The sequence below is a fragment of the Sparus aurata genome, chromosome 1 (genome assembly GCF_900880675.1).
Source record: "Sparus aurata chromosome 1, fSpaAur1.1, whole genome shotgun sequence".
NCBI classification, from domain to species: Eukaryota; Metazoa; Chordata; class Actinopteri; order Spariformes; family Sparidae; genus Sparus; species Sparus aurata.
In genome coordinates, this window is record NC_044187.1 from 7950379 (window position 1) to 7975985 (window position 25607).

The 25607-nt window shown below is 42.6% G+C and overlaps 1 protein-coding gene across 2 annotated transcripts; it reads left to right on the forward strand.

The window, feature by feature from the left end:
• The first annotated feature begins 3341 nt into the window (after positions 1-3341).
• On the forward strand, positions 3342-25607 carry tab1 (TGF-beta activated kinase 1/MAP3K7 binding protein 1). 2 transcript variants are annotated; one of them, XM_030416248.1, is made up of 11 exons: positions 3342-3449; positions 6330-6460; positions 6913-7066; positions 8496-8591; positions 9355-9490; positions 13865-13981; positions 16446-16557; positions 18880-19024; positions 19815-20028; positions 21114-21267; positions 23706-25607. In XM_030416248.1, the coding sequence occupies exons 1-11, from the start codon at positions 3417-3419 to the stop codon at positions 23929-23931; spliced, it is 1518 nt and encodes a 505-aa protein (XP_030272108.1). In that variant the 5' UTR covers positions 3342-3416; the 3' UTR covers positions 23932-25607. The 2 variants fall into 2 exon arrangements, with proteins under 2 accessions (XP_030272108.1, XP_030272116.1); XM_030416256.1 differs by having other exon boundaries at positions 23709-25607.

Genomic DNA, 25607 nt, shown 5'->3' on the forward strand with positions numbered 1-25607 from the left:
TTTTCCCCTAGATGATTTTTATGTTTCCTTAAAGGTGCAGTAAGCAACTATGGAGAAAGATAGTCGTCAAATACCCGGACGGGTCTTTCTCCAGAATCGCTCACCCCGCCTTTAATAAATGTGAGAACGTCCATCTTTAAAAAAAGCGTACTACAAAGACCTTTTAACTGATTATGAATAAGTCTCAATGCCCGTCACAAGGTCATATTCCCACTGATCTGAGATATTAATTCAAAATAAAATGAAAGAAGCTGCTCTGTAGTCAAGATCTGCCAAGAGATCAAAGTTCCTAGTGGTAGTTTTACTTTAAACAGTTGTTAAGTGCACAAAGTGATGTGTATATGGCATTCATAACAGCAAAGGATACATTTATTATTCATAATAATCATCAACAAACTAAGTTTAAAAAGAACTGGAGTAGACTGTAATATAAACACTCAGTAACGCTCACACTGGGTCAGAACAACCCGTTGTTTTGGGCGTTTTTAATCCATGGTTCTGGGCACAGGTGACACGGCATTACATCGGCGCTGTGTCATTTTGACCTGGTGATTATTAGTGTGTAGATGGAACAATGAGTGCGTTTAGGCTGTGGGAAGAAATTCAGTGGATTTCATACCTTTCACTTATTGGTCGGATGAAAAAAACAAGATGTCAGCCAGGAGTGAGTCTGCAGTAGAGCAACACACAACAAACACGGGGGGGGGGGTTCAGGGTATCATAGGAGGGGGTCTTTGGATGCAGGTAGACACTCGATGCAGTCGAAGATGTCAGGAACAGTTTATGGTAGAAAACAATTTAAAAAAAGAAGAGTACGCAGGAGGGTGGGAAGAAATCCGGAGGTCAAGCTGTTTTGCAGGAACGGTCACCCTGTAGCAGATCAATGCTCTGTGACCACATCGCCTTCATCTTCTGAGGTCTGCTGTCAGTCAGCAAAATGTCGTCAGTGTTAATTGGAACACACACACACACACACACACACACACACAAACAAACAAAACTCTTGAGAGGTGCATTACAGGATCTCAGCAGAGACAAACAAGCAACAGTGGCATATCTGGCAACTAATTCCCCTCTACTTGTTAACCGGGAGTGTGTTGGTGTGTGTGCTTAAAAAGTCTCCTTTGGGTTTTAACGATGTGTGGATGTGGGACAGTGTGTGTTTTCTTGTTTCCCCCCCCCGAAGAACAGGCTTTTTTCTCTTCCTTTTCCTCGACTGTTGCCTTAGTGCCGACTGCCAAGCGAAATCCAACGAACACAGGGCGACGTCGTACCCTACATGCACAGAATCGCAGCTCTCTCAGCATCTTTACGGCAAAAAGCTAATTGAGTTTCGTCTCGTTTTTGTCCTCGAGCACCAAAAAACAAAAAACAAGCATTCGTCATCTTCGTGCATCCCGAACGACACAAAAATCAGCAGGCCTACAGACGACTAGCCACACCGAAGAGCTGCAGGGTCTTTATCTGTTGTGCGTTTTCCACTTTACTTCAAAACAAGAATCTGCAGATGAGGCAACCGTGAACATCTTGAGTATTTATGAACATGCATAGCTCCATTTTCTTAAAGAATAAAGTATATCTATCTCTCTATAAATATATGTAAATCTATAATTAAGTATATTTAGAGTGTTCGGGGGAAGAAAAAACAAACAGATTATGCTTTATTTTAGGGCATTATGCTAGTTCTGTACAAAAAAAAAAAGAAAAGGCAAAAGAAAGACGATCTATGTTCTGTTGAGTGTTGTTGTGATGAGATTTAACGGTGAGGTCCTCCATGCCTCGTCCTTTATTTTGCTTTCAGGCTAAGGAGATGTTTTTATTTTGGGATAATAATAACTAACTATAAAAAAAAAATATATATAAAAATACAGCGACAAAAAGTGTGACCAAATTACCAAAAGTATATATTGACTTATATACTTTATACCGTACAACCGTGTAGACGTAGAACATGTGTGACGTTCCTTTGTGAAATCTGTTAAAAAAAGCAAAAGTACGATTTAGGAAGAAAAAAAAAAAACTAAACGATTGTGTACAAAAATGTATGTTTTTGATGTGTTTCGATTTTAACCAATAAAAATAAAGAAAATGCTGATAAAGATGTGAATGGCTGGTCTGAGATTATTCGGGTTGTGTCCTCCGTTGCATCCGACACCCGATTCTTCTTCTTCACACTTAGAAAGAGAAACAACTGTATCGTTATTATCGGGTCATTCCAAGTTTTAGGAACATGTGATACTGATCTGCTGCAGTGAGACATAAATGTGGTTTGTCTCCCTCCAATGGCAATATGTTATATTTAATCTAAGTGCAGGTTTTATATCGACATGTTTTGATTTAGTGAACGATAAAGCATATTCATAGCTCTTTTAATTTACTTCACTCACCCCTGTAGATTAAAATCATGGATTGCATTAAAGAGAAGCTGCTTAGTAGTGATTTACTGCAATTCCAATCAGTTTCTTTATTTATGATAAGCATTAAAAGCATACCAGGCCTTTATAAAAGGGCATGTTTTTAGCTGCATCATCCAAACATACACCTCCTCCTGAAAATCCATTTATTCTATCAGATTACCATTTTTATTTTACTAGAATATAATAAGAGCAAACTGAAATACTAATAAATTCTGGTATAATGGTATTAATTGCGTCCCTAAATAGACCTCAAATGTCTTCAAGACAAAATTGTGTCAACAATGATGCTCATGAGGTTTAACATCCATCAGCAACATGCAGGTGCAGTTTACTGCTGCAGTTCATTTTTAAACCACAGGGTGGAGATGTTGTCAAAGAAATCCCACCTAGCAACAAACAGGAAGTGGTGTTTGCATGTTTATTTTTTTCTCTATTTTAATTTTATTTATTTTATTTCATGAATGAACGAACTCTGCAAGCGTGTTACGTAGCAACCGTGTCGAGAACTGATATAATCTCGCAGTAAAAATAATCAAATTCACGAGTACAACAAAGTAAGACGGGTGTTGCCTTAAAGGGGTGTCGGAAATGTGGGCGTCTAGTAATGATTGGTAAATCTGAATGTGAAACGCCAAAAAGGCACGAGAATGAAAGACATATGGAGGAAAGTGTTAAATTGGTGCCAGCAGCTGAACCGAAACAGTGTTGATTAATTAATGTATGATGTGGAAAATTGGATTATTAGCGTATCTAAATATCTTTAAAAAAAAAAAAAAAAAAAAAACATAAAACTGCTAAACCAACTGTACTCGTCATATCTTCCAGCTTTGACTTAACGATGGGTTGTCACAGAACCCATAATATATTCTCTTACAGTGTTTCTATTTCATTTTACTATACAGCGTTTCCCATTTAATGTAATGACAGGTGGGTGTATTCGCTCGACGCTTGTTTTTTGGATTTTACGATGGATCCTGAACGCATCGTGTACCGTCCAACATGGCGGCCCAGCGAAGGAATTTGATGCAGAGCGTGAGTGAAAACTGAGCTATTAACACTCTCACAAACCTCTAATGTCACTGCTGGACTGCTCCTGAGGACTGCTTCTGTCTCATTTACCTCCCCTGGTCGTCGGCGTGTTTGTTTCGCTCACTTAATTGTGTTATTTCGTGTCATTCAGTGATGCTAGTGCTAGCTACTTTAGTTGAGCTGGTGAAGTGTTTTGCTAACAGTTAGCTAGCTAGCCCAACTTTAATCTCAAAATAATGCGATTTCTTAGCGTCTAATCACGCAGGACAGTCGGGATTACTGAGAGGAGGAGGAGGAGGTTTCATTCGACTAGTACCAATTGTGCAGTGTCGTATCTGTCACACACAATGAATGGGTTAACAGTTAATTAACGTTACTGTAGCTAACGTTTAAGCGACAACTAATTAACTGGACCATTTGCTCTTTGCGAGTGTTACAGTAATGTTTAACGTCCTTGTTGACGCTCATGTCAGCATGCAGAGACGATGTCGGTCTGTCGTCGAGGTGTAGAGTCTTAAAGTTGATCAGCTTTGGTCGCCAAGTTTTTGCACACATACAATAATTGTTGCACTCACTGTACTACTATGGACAGATGAACACAAACTGCTATGATGCACATGTATGTAGGTGGACAAATGTGTATGTAAAAACAACGTTGACCAACACAATACAGTGTCTATACAAGTAAATTGATTATAAATACAACATGTGCAAAATAATGAAAATTGAATTCATGTACATTTTGTGGGTGCTGACATACAGTAGATGCAGAATGTAAACTATAATCAATCTTTGTGTTATACTTTGGCATCTGTTGATTGCTGAGGAACATTTGTGCTTCCCCTGCTGCCCAGTTTGATGCAAAGTAGTATCAACGTGTTACACACACACACACACACACACACACACACACACACACACACACACACACACACACACACACACACACACACACACACACACACACACACACACACACACACACACACACACACACTTGTGGCGGTGCTGGCAGTAAAATGCTTACATGCCAGCCCAACCTACATACAAATATCAACAAACAACATGTTCATCTAGAGGGGACGCCCAGTGTCAGCTACTTTAACAATAAGCCAATAAACAAATGCCTCTTCAGGGGATAATCAAACTGAAACATGCTCCAACAAGCTCCAGTGCACCAAAATGTCAAAGCTGAAGGTGTATATGAGCTTAGGTTTCCTCAGTAGAATGACATGGGTCAGCCAAGAGAATACAATAGGGTCTAAACAGATCTGAGCTTCTGGCTGGTGATCTAAGGGGATGAGGTTCAGAATGAGGGTGAGGGCCCCCCGGGTGCCATTCCCCCACCTCTTTTAAGCCTTCACATAAAGGGTGTTGTCACACCGTGACTGGCTGGGAGTGAAATGTCCCCAGCTGCTTCCACTTCTCAATCTGGAGTCAGTCTCCTCCACCATGAGCGCAGGTGATCTGAGGCCACATTTACACATAGCTGGGTATTTAGAGAAACAAATATTTCCCCCTCTCCGTTTTCAATAACATCGTGCAAACATCATTTTCAAAAAAGTTGTTATTTACATCAACCTGCATAAATACGCCTTCGAGCGCCATTATAACTGTGCCAAACCTATGGACAGCAGTGTAGGGAGAAGGATAAAGCCATGCAAGCCAATCAGAATCCTCAGAATCGTCAACAACGAATAACACGAGCGACTTCCTGTTCCTTTCAAACAAACTGTAAACAGGGTTCTCACATGACAATCATTTTCTGACGCATAATGTGACGTTTGAGAAACTAAAACCCCGTTTCTCCCAGTTGACACGGCAACACATAACCACCGTTATCAGAAATCTCCACTTTGGCCGGAGTTTTTAGAAATATTGTTTTCTGTGATAAAAACAGGGTTTTCATGTAAATGAGAGGCCAAACCTCAGGGAAATATCTGCGTCTTCCCTTGGCGTAAACGGGGCCTCAGAATGAGGGTGAGGGCCCCCTGGGTGCCAATCCCCTAACTCTTTTAAGCCTTCACATAAAGGGCGTCGTCACATGATTGGCTGGGAGTGAAACGTCCCCAGCTGCTTCCACTCCTCAATCGGGAGTCAGTCTCCTCCACCATGAGCGCAGGTGATCTGAATCTCCTGCAATTAGTCCAAAGGGATTTTTGAAAATCAGCCCAAAACAAAAGGAAGATAGCAAGTCGTAAACAATGGGACTGCTACACAGTGACAGTAACACATGGTAATGCTTTTAGGTAAGCCAGGGCGAAACAGGTTTATTTTAAGACTTCCATATGCAGGAGAAAGTTGTCAGCTCAAAGGGAAACGTGTCAGAAAGTGCACATACACCACACTTGACAATGCTAAAAATACCTTAAAATGGAGAGAATACGAGATGAACCGCTCACGCAGACAGTAGGGAACCACTGAATGTGAATGTGAAGATATTCTGGCTGAGTCAAAACACAGGAAACACAGTTTTCAGTTTTATAAAACTACTTAATTCGACGGAATTGTGTTAAAACGCTGTGAAAATGGTTGCTGGATAAATTAATCTGCCTACCAGTCAAGTAGCAGGCTATTTGCCAACACTTGATAGTGTAATTAGGAGGTTTCAGGGGAGAGATAATTGGGTTTCCACAGACAAACAACTAAATGCCTCCATTATGGTTTTAACAGTTTATCTACAAAAGTATTTGTAAATACGTAACATCTGTTCATGAGTTTCTACTGTCATCAGCTCAAATCCTGGAGTGAACTAAACGATAGCACTGCAGCAGAACCACAAGCAGATCATTATCTACACACATCACTACTTATTCTTTAATGTAAAGAGAATGCAGTTGTTATGCACATTTTCCTTATTCCCTCGTTTTGTTAACCTGACAGCACGAGAGCTGGACAGATGACCTGCCGCTGTGTCAGATGTGCGGTGTCGGCACGGCGCCCAACTGTGTGTACGGCCCCGATGGTAAAGGAACTCAGAGCCACACCAACGAGGATGGACACCTCGGGTTCAGGTGAGACGCTGCTGAAACGAAAACACCCTTAGTAAGTACAGAGAAGGAAGGAAAGAGGAAAATAATGTCATACCAGGAGACTCTTGTCAACACAGGGCTCTAAGGAACTGTCTAAGCCTCCATATTCAGTCATTAGTTCATGGAATAAAATGCACCTCTGATGGTAAAACTGTTTTCAGATCCATTACATTAATGATGTACGTGCAACTGGATGATTAGTTTTACAAATATTATGTCAAAGTGAGTCATTTCTTGCCAAAGTGGTAATAACTTTTACACTTTTTTAGCTGTGAAAGTATCCAAAAAGCTAAATCAGAGAAATGCATTTAACTGGTTCAACAGGTGTCCCTTTTGACTTCGTCCAATCGTTTCCCTAATCATGTTTATCATTAATTCCTCTTGTTATTTAAGTAAAAGTTAAGCCACATGTGTTTTTTTTCTCCACCAATCAGAGGGGAGGATGGCTGTTTCCTGTACGGGGTTTTTAACGGTTATGACGGCAGCAGAGTGGCCAACTTTGCCTCCCAGTGTCTGACAGCTGAACTGCTTTTAGGACAGCTCAACTCCAGTCACACAGACAACGACGTCCGCCGGATCCTCACACAGGTCTGTGTGTGTTTATATTACGTGTTTGATGTATTACAGATTACAAAGTAAGCCGTATAATGTGTAGCTCCTTCAGTATCCCCCCTGACCCTCAGTGTTATAACCAGTAAAGCATACAAGGGGGGGAAAAAATAGAAGCAGTTGTGTGATGAATGAATGGAGAGTTTGGATATGGATGTTGTTGAACAAGAAGCTGCTTCTACTTCTATAAAGCACAGAAAGCAGAAGGGGGTAACTGTAAATAATATCCAGAGGGTTATGCAAAACAAGCGGAAAGTCCGGTTTCTGCTGAAGTCAGTTGAAATTATCAAACCTCAGGAGAGATATAACGTCCCACTTTATTGCAGCTGCACATCTGATATGATCTGTGTTTGCAGGCATTGTAGCTCCGTCAGTATAGTGCTTCCAATATGACAGTCCTGCTGAACCACAGGAGACACACGAGCTTAACTGATGAACAGGCCAGTGAGGTCACCTAGTTTATTATTTTCTTGTGATATCAAGGTTTCATCTCAAAAAATCATTTTCCTTACAGCTTAAGTTGGTACAGCAGAGGATATAAAAGCATTTTGGAGGAAAACATCGAAGCATGTGTGATGAGAACCTAATGTATGTATAGAAACAGGGTCATAGTAATTCTGAAACTAATCATTCTCAGCATATGTCTTACTTTATATTTATGCACACACTACCTGTAAGTCTAACAAGCATCTACTTGAAATCTGCATCTGGCAGGTGCAGGAGTTGATTTTCTGTGCTGGTGTCATGATTAATGTAGTGTTGTAAACACAGAAACCTGTTCTGAACCTCTCAAAACCTGTTCGTATAAATTGCCTGTCACGGATTCCAAATGTCATGATATCTGAGGAACAGTGGCGTGCACAGACTTTTTGAAGGGCAGGGGCGAAAAGGAAAAAAAAGGCACATACAGCGTGTTTTCGCCTCTGAAGAGGGCACTTTAGCACGCATTTTGGCTTCCAAGAGGGCACTTTAGCGTGTTTTTGCCAACCAAGAGGGCACTTTAGCGCACGTTTTGGCTCCCAAGAGGGCACTTTAGCGCACGTTTTGGCTCCCAAGAGGGCAATTTAGCGTACGTTTTTGCTAACCAAGAGGGCAGTTTATCATGTTTTAACCAGCCAAAGGGGCATTTTCGTGTTTTGGCTCCCAAGAGGGCACTTTAGCACGCCCGTGCACACCACTGCGGAGGAAGTTAGTTAGAAAAACATATCTTGTCTACGTATTTTCAAGCAATGCAGCTTAAAAAAACAATGGGTGTGTTTGTCAGAGCTGTTGTGCAGTATAGGTGCAGCAGTTCTTGTTGGTGTTTTATTTTTTTTTTACCTTTTTTAATCTCTCACTTGGCATCGATGTGTTTATATAAATTAGCAGCTGCTGTCTCATCCAGATAAACATGTTGTTGTGGTTGCAGGCCTTCGACGTGGTGGAGAAGAGCTACTTCGAGACGATAGGTGATGCTCTGGCTGAGAAAGCTGACCTGTCCAACTACCTCCTACCACACAATGAGGTACACACACACACACACACACACACACACACACACACACACACACACAGATACTGCAAAGCATATTGACAGATTAAGCCGAAAATTGAGGAGAGGAGTTCTCTGTTGGTTTCCATAGCAACCGCAGATTTGGGCATTAGTGTGAGCTAATGCCCAGCCATTGGAGAATGAGCTTGTTATGTTCTAATTGGGCTCATCAGCCTGTTTCATTAGATAAGCTGGTTTCTGTTTCCCTCCTCTGGATCCAACTCTCCTCTGCTCCTCTGCCTCCACATCTCTTCCCCCCCCCCTCCATCTTTCTCTCTCTGTGCCATATCTCCTCCTTTTTCCAGTCTTCACTTCACAAAATGTTACTGATATTATTGCCGGTGTGGGTGTTTTTGTAGGACGATGTTAGTCACTTTTTAGTGCTTGAGGTGGTTGATGAAGAACGTAAAGTCCTAATCTCCTATTCTCTGCTCTCACACTTTGTCTTGTTTGCTTATCCGACTCTTTCATGCTCGCTATCTTCTGTGTTCTTACTCATCTCTTATCCCTTTTCATCTCACCTCCTGCCTGTTTTCTTTTTTCCTCCTCCTCTCCTCTCGTCTCATGTCTCTTCTTCAATGCTCTTTTATTTCTCACCTCCTCTTTGATCATTTGTCTTGTCCCTCTTTTTATCCCTCAATCTGCCTACTCCCAACTGTTAATTTCTTAATTTCTCTCCCGTTCCTGCCACATTTTCTTTACTTATCGTTCTCTTCATCTCCTTCTGACTGCTCAGAACGTGTCATTCCACCATTCATCTCAGAATCAGAAGTTTCAGGAGCGTCTCAAGGAGCTGGAGCAGGAGGTGTCGGGAGGAGCTACGGCCGTGGTGGCACTGATCCTCAACAACAAGCTCTATATCGCCAATGTTGGTACGGACACACACACACACACACACACACACACACACACACACACACACACACACACACACACACACACACACACATGTCAACACAGGCTTATAAAGTTATCCTGATGCACAACGTCTGACTCAAGAATCTGCCTTACACCAGTAGATGTCAGGCTTAAACAGGTCTTGTTTTAGGGCTGGTCACTCTTTAATAAAAAACCCAGTCAGACACTATTTTACTGGACTGATTAAGTGGTGTTCACAGAAAGCAGATGCGAGAGCTCTCCCAGGAGACCGGGAAACTTTTTCAGCTGTGTCATGGCGAGCGGCGAGACATTTAAACGTAACTGGCACTGAAAAATTCTTAAAACTCAAAATCTGAGATACACAGAGATGTTGAAAGTGGTGTGATCGCTGCCTCAAAAGCCACAAAGCGTCACATGACCTCATCTGGCTCATACAAAAAAACAGAGGTGCTGCCAGTGAACACCCATTTTCAGCCGGGCAAACCGAGTTATGGAGTCTTCTGTCTCTCTCATGCTCCTCTTGCGTCTCTACCCAGAGGACACAGGCGCTATTTTTAGTAGCATGTAGGCTAATGCATCATTTGACAGAGGATGGAAAGGTTGAGTTTGGATTGAACAGATATTCCTCTTGCTTATTTCACATCCAGATGCATTAAGTATGAGTTGTCGAGTTAAGCTAATATCCTGTTTTTTTGATTTCTCAACTTTCTGTTGCCTTTATATCAAAGGTGCTGTGCACGTATTGTTATTGTTGATGTATAATTATGTTGTATAGATCAGGACAAAGTCAACAGCAGCTGCAAAACAGTGCTATTTATGCTTTTTTGATTCAGGGATTCACAAGGGCAAATGTAAGGATCATTCAGTAAGATCATGTATGTACAAAGCCGCTAATCTATATATTTATATTTAAGAGGTAATTTGGCTTTGTTTCTGTAGTAAGCAGGGAAATCTAAAGGTACAATATTGAGACAGTTTGTGTCACAAAATTCATTCGGTCATGTGATGTGTGCAGTTGGTCGTCAAGGCAATGAAAGCTGCTACATTCACTAGTCGGCACCATGAATACCAGCTGGTTAAACACATTATTATTTTTATTATATGTACACATTTGAGCTACATGTCGACATATTTTGCACTGAAATGTCTTCCAAGTCAAATGTTGCTTTATAAAAAATTTGCCTCCATCAGTAATGGTGACGGCGCTGGTCATCAAACATCGGAGAAATTGGTCATTAGGAATTCCCCTTGTCATGCTCTCACTCACTCAAAAGTACACATATAGATAAAGATGGTATCAACCGTGGGAAGGGTTCAGATTATTTCGATCGAAAATAACCAAAAAAGAAATGCTGTTTTTCGCGGTGGTTTTGAAATACCTAAACCAAAATCAGCAGATCTGTCAGAGAAAAGATGGAATGCCCCAGCAGCAAACCGTGTGTTTTACAGACTGTGCAGGGAGTTTATTTCTTCAGAGGAACCAGAAGATTGTTCCCACAGGTTGTGTTTTCTGTGGCCTTCAGACAGATGTTGGAATCACACTTGTTTCATTGGAAACATACCTACAGTGTCAGTCATTGTTTTTGAATCCTTGGTGCCAAATCAGGCTCCTGCAGCCAAGAGCCGCAGGGGCAGTAGCATGATACTAGCTCTGAGTGTGTGTGTGTGTGTGTGTGTGTGTGTGTGTGTGTGTGAGATGGTGTGAACTGATTCCCTGCTGACTCCTTCAGCCACAGAACGGAAAAGAAGCATTTGTCATTTATATTTTACTACACCAATCAGCAGTCCCATTTTAAATCCTTAACTGTGAGAAAACTCAGAGAAGACTGTGGGAGTCACGCACACGCACACGCACACGCACACACACATTCTGCCCCAGAGGAGCCACAGGCGCTCCTTAGAAGTATTTTTCTTCAAGAATCAAAGTTAATCATAAAGTACCAGACCCCAGCTGCTGTAAAAGGGGGCCTGTTTCATGTAAGCGGACACTGTAGCTATTATTACTTCCACTTGATTTAATCATTAATCAGGGTTACGAGTCTTCTTTTAAGGTTGCACTTTTTAAAAGTAGCTGGTAATGAGTGTAAGTCAGTCTTTTAGATGTGTTTCTCTCTTTTTGCTTACATCTTATATTCTCTAGCAGGCAAAGCGCCCCGTCACCCTCTCTCTCTCTCTCTCTGATTTCCTTTTCTTTTGTCCTCAAGGACGTGGCACAGAGCAGAAAATGGGGGGTGTGGTAATTAGTAGCGTGTAGAAAGGAGGACTGTCTCCCCACTGGCCCGTTGCGCGCGGGTCGAGAGTTCAGAGTTGACAGAACACGAATCCCAGGGAGGTTTCAACATAAGAGTAAGTGTGCTCTGAAAAGCTCTTCCAGCTGTGTGTTGATGTGAAGTAAATTTGACAGTTAAGGTCGTATGACCCATAATTTGATATGCTGGGAGTGTGTGTGTGTGTGTGTGTGTGGGGGCGACTGCCAAGGGTACGCGAACATACGACAGGCACAGTCGGCTGTTCTTTTCAGATATGTAGCAATTGCAGTTTTGTTTATAAGAACATTAGGATTATCACCAGTGTTAACAAGAGAGTATAGTGTTACCAATAGACTATTACGACGCTTACAAAAGCAATGTGTCCCGTCAGCGCTGACTGATTAACACACAGAGTCGCGAGGGATGAAGCCCGGGGGCCCCACAGCGAGGACAGAGAGCGGCACATGGGCCCCCTTCTGCAATTTCACCATAATGGTGCTGATTGGATGTCCTTGTCTGCAGATTAAACGAGCAGCTGCTCCAGGGGCCAGATGCAAAAACCGCGTGTATGCACAGAGACAGAAATATGCATGCGGATTCTGTTCGTCAGATTTGTAAAGCCGTGCCTTCGCCCAGTTCTTTTATAAAAATCTCTGTCATCGTGGAAACAGGCGCTGATGCTCAAACTTCATTTCGGCTTTAACAATTATTCATAAATGGTTGATGATGATGTGGAAATGCCTGCAGGCATCCGTTTGTCTAGCAAAACTTTTGTTCCCTCTGACACTCATTAAATTTGTCAATGAGAGGAAAGAAGAGAAACTACAACTGCTTGTGTTTCATCAGGAAGGTTCTCTCCTGGTGTTACGCATGGCTGAGGCTATTTATGTACCTGTAAAGCATCATCGCTTCATGATCAATGATTAATTGATGGAGCGTTTATTAAAACTTCACTGAGTCACGCTTCACACACTCAGAGCTAGTATCATGCTACTGCCCCTGCGGCTCTTGGCTGCAGGAGCCTGATTTGGCACCAAGGATTCAAACACAACGACTGACATTGTAGGTGTGTTTCCAATGAAACGAGTGTGATTCCAACATCTGTCTGAAGGCCACAGAAAACACAACCTGTGGGAACAATCTTCTGGTCCTCTGAAGAAATAAACTCCCTGCACAGTCTGTAAAACACACGCTTTGCTGCTGGGGCATTCCATCTTTTCTCTGACAGATCTGCTGATTTTGGTTTAGGTGTTTCAAAACAACGGCGAAACAGCATTTTTTTGGGGGGTAATTTCGACCAAAACAATCTGATTGTGTCAGAAACTTTACGACCCTTCTTACGGTCGATAAGATCTTTATCTAAATGTGTGCATTTGAGTGAGTAAGAGCAAAAGACGAGGGGAATTCCTATTGACCTATAAATCTCGTGTTAAAGTAAGAAAACACTCAGTAAATGTCAAAGTTGTGCACAATTTAATCTACGTGATTAAACTCTGCATTACACTTTACAAGCAACAGTTAAGCAGCGTCGTCGACACCAGTGATGGAGCGAGAGGACCGAGATAGTGATTCACCTCTGAGTGACATTTTACTGATGATAATTATAACGAAAATAATAAAACACCCCGAGAAGCTGGCAAACAACGGAAACAAAGTTCTCGTCTGAGTTTATGTCGCGCCTTGTTTTCACGGCCACTTCGTTGTTTCACCCACACCTTTTCTAGAACACGTCATTTATACATTCGGAGCTCCTGAACTTGCTTTTTGTGGGTGGAGGTAGTCCCACAACAAGCTGCTGCTCAGCCACCCGGAAAAATGTTAATATTAAAATAAATGAATCATTGATCTGTCCCCGGTCAGCTCATGTGTCAGCAACTGGCGTCATCTTCAGTTATTAATATTTAGCTTTTTGTAGGAGAAGCACACTGTCTCCACTGGTTGGTTGGTGTGGGTTTGTGCCTGTGAGTCACCTCAGAGCAGCATCAGCGCATTATCGTCTCTGCATCCTTAATGTGTGGAAAAATGAGTCAGCAAAATATCTCATCCTTCAGAAAAGATGGAGTGGAATTAAAAAGCCTCTTTGTGAAGCCTTTTGTGTGCGTTCGTCTGGGATTCCAGGTAGCAACCGGGCACTGCTGTGCAAGTCCAGCAGCGACGGCCAGAACCAGGTCCTCCAGATCGGACGGCCCCACAGCACCGACAATGACGAAGAGCTGCAGAGACTGGCTGCACTGGGTGAGTCACGCAGAAGGACGGACACATACTGAGAATACAGAATACAACACAGATGCACAGACCATCTGAACAGGGTCAGTTCTGGGAACTCCAGCTGAGATCTATTTCCCTTATTGTAGCTTTATTTTAGAATATTTTTCTATTAATTATATTTTATTTGAGACACAGACTATCTAACTTCTGCTGCCAGAGGTCTCTGAATCAAATCATGATAATGTAGTTAGATGATATGAGCTAGTTTTGGATCAGGCTAGTTGTTATCTTCATTGTAAACAACTATATAAATGTAGCGGACACGAGTCGGGCAGAAATGTTTTATTTAGTTCACGTTTAGTCACATTTGCCAACTTCCTTCCTCATTCTCTAACGTATCATCGGATGTTTCCTTGTTTCCTGTGTCACAACTCTAGGGCCCTTTAAAATCTGTTTTATTTTTTCCCAAATTCTGTTTTTTCCGTTTAAATTTTGGGAATCCAGTTTTTTGTTTTACCTTTTACTCTTATTTTACTACTAAAACAGTGTTTCTTTAATGTAGATGACAAGATGTACACAAATAGAATAGAAATTACCTCAAATTTATTGAGGTGACAAACACATTTCCTCAGGACTGTACCGTAGAGTAGCTACACTAAAGTGCATCAAAAACATCTGATTTCATCACGTCTTCATACAGTAGTATATTTTGTGTTTTTATGGGTTTAATTTGGGTTTCATTGAATAAAAACATGGTCAGCTCTCAGGCAGATCCAGTAAATGTTTGCATACCAAAATTGTTTTGAAAATTTGGGGGGGTGGGGACTTGTTGTGCCACCCAGATTTGCTTCCCTCCGCGCAGTTTTCCTCAGACATACGTTCCTCTTCCACACGAAAACAGCATTTCAGTGAAATTATGTCAAATTCCGCGTTTAACAATAGATTCCGTTTTAATCGGCCAATTCCACGATTCGAATGAAACACACTGTTACCTTGAATAAAAATACAGGGTTCACTGGGTTTGAACATGGTTGGAAACATTTAGGATAACATAAGATACATAGCACGATCTAGTCATTTATAGACATTTTAATACAGTAGTGTTACATATTATACGTTTAAGATTTAAATAGAGCTCAGTTCAAGTGATTTTGAGCCGAGCTGCAACAATCACTCAGCCAAGATGACAGACATTTGATGGTTTCAACGTCTTGAATGTAAAGATTAGCTGCTTTTTCTTCAATGTAAAAGAGGAGTCTTTGGACTGAAGGAGCAATTTGAAGACACCACTTGAGGCTCTGGGAAATCACGATGAGCACTTTTCATATTTTTGTGACATTATATGAATAAACGATAAATAAAATAATGAGAAAATAATCAGTAATGACAGTAATCATTCGTTGCAGCCTTAATTTTGAGTCAGCCATGCCTCAGGACCTACTGAGATGAATATTTTAAATAATCTGATTGACATCCTGTTTCACCAAATTTAGAAGCAGTGCTGCCTCCGTCTGCTGCTGCTGCTCTGCTGACTTTGCTGTTGCTGTTTTTCTGCGAATTAACAAGGCAAGAATTAATTACGAGACGCGACTTAATCCTAACAAAAACAAAAAACAACTCCTCGCTGATCAAAATAAGAATAATAATTAAGAATCAGTCACATTCGGATTTGAATATTCAGATGGTTCTGACTTTTCTGTAGAAAAATCTGCAGAGAAAAGCTCTTTCAGATTTAGTTTTACGTCTTTAATTCAGCACAAAGTCTTCGTTGCGCTGGCAGAGAGGGAAATCTGTAGCATACGTACATTCAGACGTATAACATTTCATTCATTGCATTCTGAGCAGGATATAAAGGCGGACGTAGACGGCCATTAGCGTTTACTAGCTGGCATGGAGACACACTTAGAGCCATCTATCCGCGGTGGACAGCCGAGCTAATGGTCCAGTAATGAGGGTCGTGTTTGAAACAGGAAATACATACGTTGTGATTAGCTTTGCAGAAGATGCATTAAGTGTAGCCTGGCACCTGTAATGAATATAACGGTGAATTAGCTGCATTGTTTCCCAGCATTTCACACTGTCAGAAGAGGGGGCCAGACCTCTCTGTCTCTCTCCCTGCCTTCTGTTTGGAGTCACATAATTATTCTGTTGTTCCGGCTCTTTTCTGAGCGATTTAAATGAAATGGCAGTCATTCCATTAACCCAGCTGAAGGTGACCTCTCCCCCTCGTACTTTCATCCACCCCCAAACACACACACACATCCCCCCTTTGTTCCTTCCTTCCTCCCACCCCCCATCTCCCGCTTCTACTTATTCCTCTTGTCTTATTGCTTTATCCTCGTCTGTCCCCAATACTAAACCTCCTGCTCCTCTCCCCCACCGCCTATCATTATTCTGCAGTCCTCAAATTGATCTCCAGTCTGTCCTTACTGTCAGCCTCTTGCTGTGTTTTAATGTTTTCCTCTCCTTTCCTGCTCTTTTCTTTACACAGGTGTGGATTCAGCTCGTGTCAGGCAGGCGGGGCAGATTGCTGGTCAGAGCAGCACCAGGAGGCTCGGAGACTACCGGGTGAAGTTCAACTACAATGAAATCGACTTGCTCAGGTGAAGTCACAATACCAGCCATTGTTTTTGTATTTATCAGGGATGCACTGACAATAGCTGTTTTTAGACAAAGCACCAAGCCGCTAATTTGCCCGTCCTTTTGGCGGCTCGGTCCGCGGTTTCAGACAGAAGGCGGCAAATTGGGGGTCTGTTTTGGTCCGCCGATTTCTGCTTCGGAGAGTACACTTATTTCCGCCTCGCCCGCTATCTAAAAGCAAGGTGTCAATGTGCCGGCCTCTGCGTGAGGTGGGCGGAGGTGTCGATGACCTGCACTGTTGTGCGACCCACAGCCGGGGAGTTTTAAAACCAGGAAACAGCTGATCACAGCAGTCAGTCCTTCACTTCATCCGCGGACATTAATATGAGCAACTGGACAGCCGCTGAGATCCAGGAGATGCTAGCGTCTCCTCGGCCTCTGTAGCTGTTTGGTTGTGTTAGCTTGTTGTTGTGTCAGCAAGCTAGGAACGGTCGCTACTTTCAAATTAAAAGCCCCCCGCTAAGAACCCAGTTCTAAACTCCAGTGGGGTGCAATGTAAAGCTCTTATTTTGAAGACAAATTAGTTGTCACTGTTCACAGCCCAACTTCGAGCTTCACGTCACGTTTAGTCTAGTTTAGTTTAGTTTATTAGTTTATTATATCGAAGACAATCCCAATTAATTAACTGCATCAACAACAGTAAAAAGGGCAGCTTTAGCCAACATGGCTAATATCCTGCTGTAGTCCCCGGCCAGATGACAATAGGCACCCTAAAAAACAAAAAAAACAAAAAAACAAAAACAATATATTATAGCACACTGATTAAAAAGAGAGCATTAGGATAGCTAGGATACAAGATAAATCAATAATGATGATAAGATAAGATAAGATAAGAAAGGATAAGATAAGATAAGAGAAAACAGTGAAACATCACATCGTCACATGTTTACGCCAACCTCAGAGGCGGCTTTTAGAAAAGGAGGAATATTACACCTCCGTTTTAGAAAGACAGGCCGGCACATTGCCGCCCTTACCTTGGAGCAAATGTGCCGCCTTTTCTATCTAGAAAGGGCTGCTGTCATAAAATCAAATGTCTTTGCAATAAGTGATGTTGATTCGGACAAGCAGCCAAGTCTTTTCTGTCACAACTATTCCTCACCTCATGTTCCCGTGAGTAAAAATAACCCCAGTGAGTTTCAGATGTATTTGATAAAGAAGGATGATACCACTCTCGTGTCTGTGTGATGAGTATGGAGCTGTAGCCAGGAGACAATTAGCCTAACAAAAAGACTGGAAGCAGGATGAAAACAGCTAGTCTGGCTCCGTCCAAAGGCAACAGAGCCGTCCTGCCAGCACGTCATGTCGTATCACGTTTCCAGTCCAATCCAAACACGAACAGAAATCTAAAAACAAGTTTTGGTTTTACCAGGAGTTAAAGTGTGTGTTGGAACTCTTTCTTGCTCAAGCACAATAAACGGCCACGATGACCAAGACTCCTGCCACTGTTTTTGCTTTTTGATGGTAACGTGTTGATCAGTATAAGTTAAGAGTTCCCTGCGGGCAGATTCTTTTAAAACTTTGGACAGAGCTTTGCTAGCTGTTTAACCCTGTGTCCAGTCTATGGACAGTCCAGTTGAGCACAGCTAAGCCCTCTGCCAGTCAGAAATCAATTCCTATTTTGTGCGCAGACAGGAAAGAGCTTCTTATTTACCTCTCAGCAAAAAAAAAAGCAAATTAGCGTACTTTCACTTGTCAAACTTTTCCGTTAAAATGCTTAATTAGCTGCTACAGTTCCACTTGACTTACAGTTCTTAAAGTAGACTGAGTTTCTGGTATGTGTGTGTGTGTGTGTGTGTGTGTGTGTGTGTGTGTGCACTCAGCACTACCTGGACAGTGGAGGCTCTGTCTCCATTTTACAGTCTTCATTATCAGATCTGACACCGTTCCAACCTTTCTCTTACCCCGGCTGAGCCTCTTGAAATTCCACGATCCAGGGGCCCCCTCTCTCACACTTCTCATTTCCTCTTCCTGTCTGCAGTCCAGGCCAAGCAAATCAGGCTCAGGTATCTACGAGCCATTCCAATTATAATCCTCAATAAAACACACAATAGAATCTTTATAGAATTTCCGCCGCGGCGCCATCAAAGAGAGTGCAGGAAGTTTGATGTGGACAAAGTATAAGCGATTTGTTGGATCTATGAGATTAGATGAGGTTTATTGTATTTAGTTCAGGTGCACTTATGTCTTTCTTTCTCTCTCTCAGTTCCTCCCTCTTTCCACTTCTTCTCTCTCCTCGACGTCAATTTATCTTACTGACATGTCTCTCCGTCCTCCTCCACCACCAGCGCGGCAAAGACGAGGCCAGTCATCGCAGAACCGGAGATTCACGGCAGCCAGTCTTTGGACAGCGTGACGGGCTTCTTGTTGCTGATGTCAGAAGGTCTCATCAACGCGCTTGAATCCGCCCACGGCCCCGAACAGGCCAATCAGGTCAGAGGGTTCATCCTGACGGTTTCAACCACTTTCCCTCTGCTTGTTTTTCCATCATCTTTTTATAATCTCTGCATAAATGTTTCTCCTCCTTCTTTTGGCAAACCACCTACTCAAAACCACACAATTTATATCTTTGTTCTTTCTAATTCCTTCCTGTCCTGTTCCTCCCTTCCTTCTTATGCCTCTGCTTTTCATCCTTTCCATTGATATCATCTTTGTGTTTATATTCACTGCCCCTTCTTGAACTCCGAGGCCTGTTTTTCTCGACCACTTTTGGTCAGAGTTTCCATTGCTGTTATCTTTCGCTCACTTATTGTATTTATTTTTATTACCTTATTGGGCCTCTTGTTCTTCTATCTTCTTTTCTTACTTCTCTTCTTTCTTTTAGTTCTTGAATTATAGCAACAATAAGAAAGAATAAGGGAATTCTTTATTGATTTTCCCACAGGGTAAATTCTGGTCTTACAGAACTTACAACTTAAGAAAATAAATATTTAAAAAGGGTATAAATTAGAAATAAGATTAGGGTGAGATAGAAACCAAGCAAGGCAGTTAAACTCAGAATTACAATAGCTATTAGGTAATAGCAGTACCCACAATTGGTATTATACTTGAGCTAATAGTGCAATACCTTCAAAGTGACATAGGGGTAAGATTAGTGCAGCATAGTCAGCAAAATGTCGTTTATGCAAGAGTAATACGTATTTAAAATACACAGAAGGCTTGTAGACCGCGCCGTCTCGTAAGTCTTGCAATCCTCGATTTCCTCCTCTGCTGTCCATCGTAGGAAATCGTCGCCATGGTAGCGGCGGAGCTGGCCCAGGCGGCCAGTCTGGAGGCGGCGGCTCAGTCGGTGGTGGACCGCGTCAAACGGGTGCACCACGACGTCTACGTGTCGGGCCGACAGAGGGCCACATACTGCTCCCGGCACGAAGACATGACCCTGCTCATCCGCACGCTCAACTACGTGCTGGCAGACGGAGCGCTCACGCCGACACAAGGTAGAGAAGGGCATTCTGGGATCGGGTTACGCTTCACAGACCTTCGCCTGTAGCTAATGTTCGCACCAGCTACGTCAACAGTCTTCCTCTTTTAGAACTTTAACATTCGAAGTTTTAGCGACGTGTCGAAATTTCCGTCAGATGTCTATAGAACATAGAAGAATCCGAAGACTTTAGGTCAGTGGTTCCTCACCATTTATGAATCTTTAACATCAGCATTTAACATATATTTAACATGTCAGATTGTATTTCATATTTCCTGGTGTTGAACTATTACGTTGTCTGGAAAAAGCAAAGATGAATGTCTTAAAAAATGGATGTGTTGCTTTTTTCCTAACCAGTCGATCCTCTGACACTCTTAAGATTATAGATTTAAAAATGATTAAAGGTTTCTCAATAAATCTTTAGAATTTATATAGTATTGGACCGTATTTGATGTTAGGATGTAATATAAGCTCATCAGCTTTATATATGAATCAGAACTTACAGTATTTGGATCAAGTAGCTCGGAAAAATACGGTGTGCCAAAGTTATCATTCTGCAGCTGTTGTTTCAGTTAGTCAGATGTTGATGCAAGATTTAGGTAAATCTGAGTATCAGAATGTTAATGCTAGATTTGGATTATATTGAATTCTTATGGTTTCTCAGGCATGGATTAAACACTAGTCCCACACTGGAAACTAACACCAGCAGATAGCTGCACTTCAAAAGAGATCTTGAATAATACGGGGTCTATCCACACCTGAGCAGCCAGCTTTAATGAAAGAAATCAAAAGATTTTGAGAGGCGCAGTCAAGAATACCACACAGAGCCAAAATAACAAAGTCCAGGCTGAACAAAATCCAATTTTCTCCCGGTTCCCAAGCTGCCCCATTTTATGCTGAGGCTGCACTCAGTTTTACTTTGTTTTTCTTGATAAGAGTACTTGTGACAAGTCTGAATAACAACACAGGTTGTACCTCAGACATCTTCATTTAAAAGCAATCACACAGCAGCCTTTAACTTGTTGCAGCTCTGAGATGATCAGGATTTATAATTAATGTGATTTTTTTTTAACACGTGTACGTCCTCTGCGCTTGTTTCAGGTGGACGCATCTACCCCGTGTCAGTGCCGTACTCCAACAGCCAGAGCACCAGTAAAACCAGCGTCACCCTCTCACTGGTCATGCCCTCGCAAGGCACCCTCACCAATGGAACCAACACTGCCTCCACCTTGGAAGAAGGCACCCCCACTCCTGGGTGAGCTCCGTTTCACTCCTCGTGTTTTTTACTCCCTTGCTTTTCTTTGTTTTTTTCTGCTGTGTACGCTCTAAAACTGCTTCATTTTTGCTTTTTGTCGCTTGATTTTAACTCCCTTGTCTCACTGCTGAGCTTTATTCTGACTCCTCTCTTCCCTCCCTGCTCTCAAGTTTTATTTTAGATCTATTTTAGATGAGCAAGATTTTCAACTCCCTCGTCCCTCGCTTGTTTTATTTATTTTAGGTAGGCTTGACTTTCGCTCCGCTTGGTCCCTCCACTGCTATGCTTATTTATGTGTAAGCGTGGTTTTCACTTCCCCGTCGTTCACCGCCGGGTGCCTGTCGATCACTCCAGGGTCCCTCAAACTGACTGGAAAGGGAAGACTGATCAAGTACAGCTGGGAAAATATGTTATTATTCAACTTTCCCATTAGCAAACAGTGATATGTCGTATACTGTAATTTAACCATGTAAAATGCAATTAAATCTGCTTGTTTTTTCTATGTGTGCAGAAACAAATTACACAGGAACGCAGTAATGTCCAGGAAGTCCAGTCGAAGTATCAGATTATTGTGTTAAAAGCATTTTCAGACACCAAAACACCACGTTGGTTTTCAATTCTCAAGACGGGAATTTACATCTCTGGAAAATAACCACGCTGGCTTCCAGCTGCTCTGATTGTATCACCATTTTCGTTTACATATTGGATCCTTTTTTGGAAGAGAAATGCATTACCTCGGCTCTGATGTAGCCGCCTGTCTGTCTGTAGTCACTCAGTGTCCTGCCAAAAAGCACTATCCGATTGGTTTCAACGTCACGAGTAATAGCCTATCAACACTGAGAGCTGCTCTGTCGCAGAGGCTGGAGCTGCTCTGGTAAGCAAGTGGAGCTGTGTGTTGATGTGAAGGCAGCAAATACTGCCAAAGTTGGTATAAGCAATCGTAGGATCTATTTCTATGATGACAGACGTGCGTAGTTTCCCAGTTACACCACTGAGCAACCCAGAGTCACAGCCAGCAGGATCTCACTCAGTGGAAGCAACAGTTCAGAGTGAAACACTGCAAATATCTGTGTTGTGTATCTTATCTTTTCATTAGATTAATACTTTAAAACTTTAGTGTTACTCTAAAAAGTAATGGTGGCAGTAAAAACTGTACTTTACACTAGGGGTGGGCAAAAATATCGATACGGCAATATATCGCGATACTTTGCCGCCCAATACAATATCGATTTTTTAACTCAAAATATCGATATATCGCCGAAGAGCGACTCTGCTGTGCGGCGGGTGTATTTCTGTGGTAGAGAGAGTGGCTGAGGTCTTTGCAAAATGGATGGCAAGTTAACAACGCCTCCGCAATTTAAAGTGGACGTTTGGAAGCACTTTGGCTTCAAAGTTAAGAGAGATAGCAAGAACAACGAGCTGGACAAAGAGAATATTACTGCACGGAAATTTCATGGGAATTAATTAAATGGAGAGGCTGTTTTGAATGAAATAGTTGTGACTCAATTTGTCCTCTGATCAATATCATCTGATGTACATATACAGGTACTTGTGTTTTCATCTTTATTTATATCGCAATATCGTGATACGTATCGTATCGTGACCAAAGTATCGTGATACGTATCGTATCGTGACCAAAGTATCGTGATGCGTATCGTATCGTGAGGTTCTTGCCAATACCCACCCCTACTTTACACCATGCAGGTTAAATTTTGGAATTCATCTGCGAATCACAGATCACCTACGTTTTTTGTTACACCGCTACAATAAAGCACGCTAGTTTGGATTATATCTCATTTATATCAAACTGACAGCTGACGGGACGGGCCTTCAGTCAGTCAGGTTACCTGCATGAAACCACCTGTTGTTAATATAAGTGAACATGAGCAGCAGCACTCAGGCGAGGATCTGTGCACTCTTATCTCTCTCCATTTTTCTGCCCTTTGCTTGCTCGTCCGCAGGGATTGCTTCTCCATCTTCCTGTCGCTCACCGTCTGACTCACGTCTATATTTCTCTCCCTCATTGGTCCCGACTCGCCGGTATCCATCCCGTGTCCTACGCTCTGTCCTTGCCTTCCCCCTTTTTTCCGCTCCTCTAGCACGTTCCAGCCCGCTACCTGCCAAACTTCTGTCGACATCCTGCAGCCCATAATTGAACTCCCTCTTTCCCCTCTCTACCCCCTCTGTCCTCTCCCTCCTCTGCCCCTCTCTACCTCCCTCTTCTCCCTCTCCACCACCCCTCCTCCCCCCCGTCCTCTCCCTCTTTCCACCTCTCTGCTCTGTCTCTCCACCCCCTACGTGGACCCCTTCCTCTCCTCCGTTGGCCCCACATCTTCCTCCTCTATCCCCACCCTCATACCCGTGTCCTCTTATTCCTCGACCCTCCCAAACCAACCACCTGTCTCCTCCTCCCTCTTCTATTCCTCCGCTCTCCCCAGCAGCCAGAGCCCCACGGCCACCCTCCAGTCCACCAACACCCAGACACAGAGCTCCAGCTCCAGCTCGGGAGATGGCAGCCTGTTCCGCCAGAGGGGCAGCCAGGCGGCTCAGCCGGACGAGACGGGCCGGGTCCCGCCTTACGTGGACTTCAGTCAATTTTACCGCCTTTGGGGAAGCGACCACAGCGACGGCCAGAGCACCCAGGGAGGACTGGGACCCCAGTGAGGCCAACGAGGAGGGGTGCTCGGTGCCAGTTGGAAAAGGGACAGACTGGGTTTTTTTGGCAAGGGGGAAGCACACGGATTGAAAGGGACAACGATTTCATGAGGTGGTTTATCGGGATGACCGATAAAATGCAATTAATGTATCATAACTAAAAAAAAAAATAAGTGACCTAAAGGTGCATGGAGACGCATGGTGACTGGGGTGAAAAGCAGGCACAGAATAACCTGCACACAGTGGAAATACAGTGTCACTACACACCACAAAGTCACGTTTGCTCCTCTGTAATAGATGCTGGTCATGAGTGATTGTGAATATATGTAATCCAGATTGTAGCCGTTATCGTCAGGCGTAAAAACATGTATCTGCAAACAGGATTCTCATAGACTTGAGGGAGTTTGTGGAGTCGAGAATGAGTTCACACAGAAAAGGCCTTAACATGAAATGAATGGATGTGTTTGGAACTAACTTTTTTTTTTATTTGTAATGAAATTATATCTCCAAATGAATCAATACACTTTCTTCTTTTCTATTCACATCAACACTTCAGTTCATCTCTCGCCTGAAATAATTCATTCGGCTCGATTTTTCACCAGACAAGAACCCAAAGGGTGACTCATGTCGGTTGGCATGGTGACACCTGTGGTGGCAGGTGGTCACATGAAAGACATTTTAATAATACAAAGTCCAGAGTTTCATTTTAATGACAGAGGAGGTTTTGTGCCTGCGGAGGGGGGCAACAAAGCAGCCAGACAGTCATCCAGCTGAAGACGAGGAATTCGTCTGCACAGCTACGCTCCCAAACAAACTACTTCTTCTAGTTAAAAGTGAAAGCACATTTGGTTTTAATCAGAGGATGATTAAAACAGCAGTGCTTCTCATGGAAGGAATTCGAGCCACAAATGAATTGTGTTTTTCTTTCAAAAAAAAATAAAAAATATGCGCGCAGACTTTCCTGTGCGTGCACGGTTAATTTCTCCTGTAGCTGGAAACTGAGACGAGTGTGAAGAGAAGCACAGTACGGAATGCAAATGCACTGAATGATTATTGCATCATGTAAGCACCAGCCACGGTATTTTAATGCACATTTAAAGCAACAATATGCGAGAATTGGACGTACGTATGGAGGTGTTGTGATCAAAAACTACGGGATCTCTCTCCACCAACATTCCCCCCCAAAAACGTCCTTTTCTGGGCGGTCCAAAGAGTCTTTAGTCTCATGGGTTTAAACACCAGAGATGGAGTTCCCACTCCAGCAGAGTCAGCTAGCTGCATGTCTGCAGTTGGCAGCAGTTGTAGGTTACATTAGCAATAAGCAAAGCTGTCTGTCCATCAGGGAACTCAATTAATCACAGAGACGTGAAGCAGAGCACAGAGAGGGAAGAACATTATCTCCATAAAATAAGTCCGGTTTCACCGACGTAGCTGGTGCTGTGTGACTAATGTTGCATCCCAGACAATTCGGAAAAGTTCCAGCCTCCTACTACAAAAAAGTACAATGACAATCCATCTACCACGACTCCATGAGGGAGTGAGTCGCCCGATGTCAGCGCACATTGGGACGAGGGTAGGATGTGTTCATAGACGACAGTATTTGTATCAGGCAGTTGAACGTCAGTCTTTAGACACATTTTAAGTTTAAAAATGCCATAAAATAAAATGTATAATGGCGTCTGTGA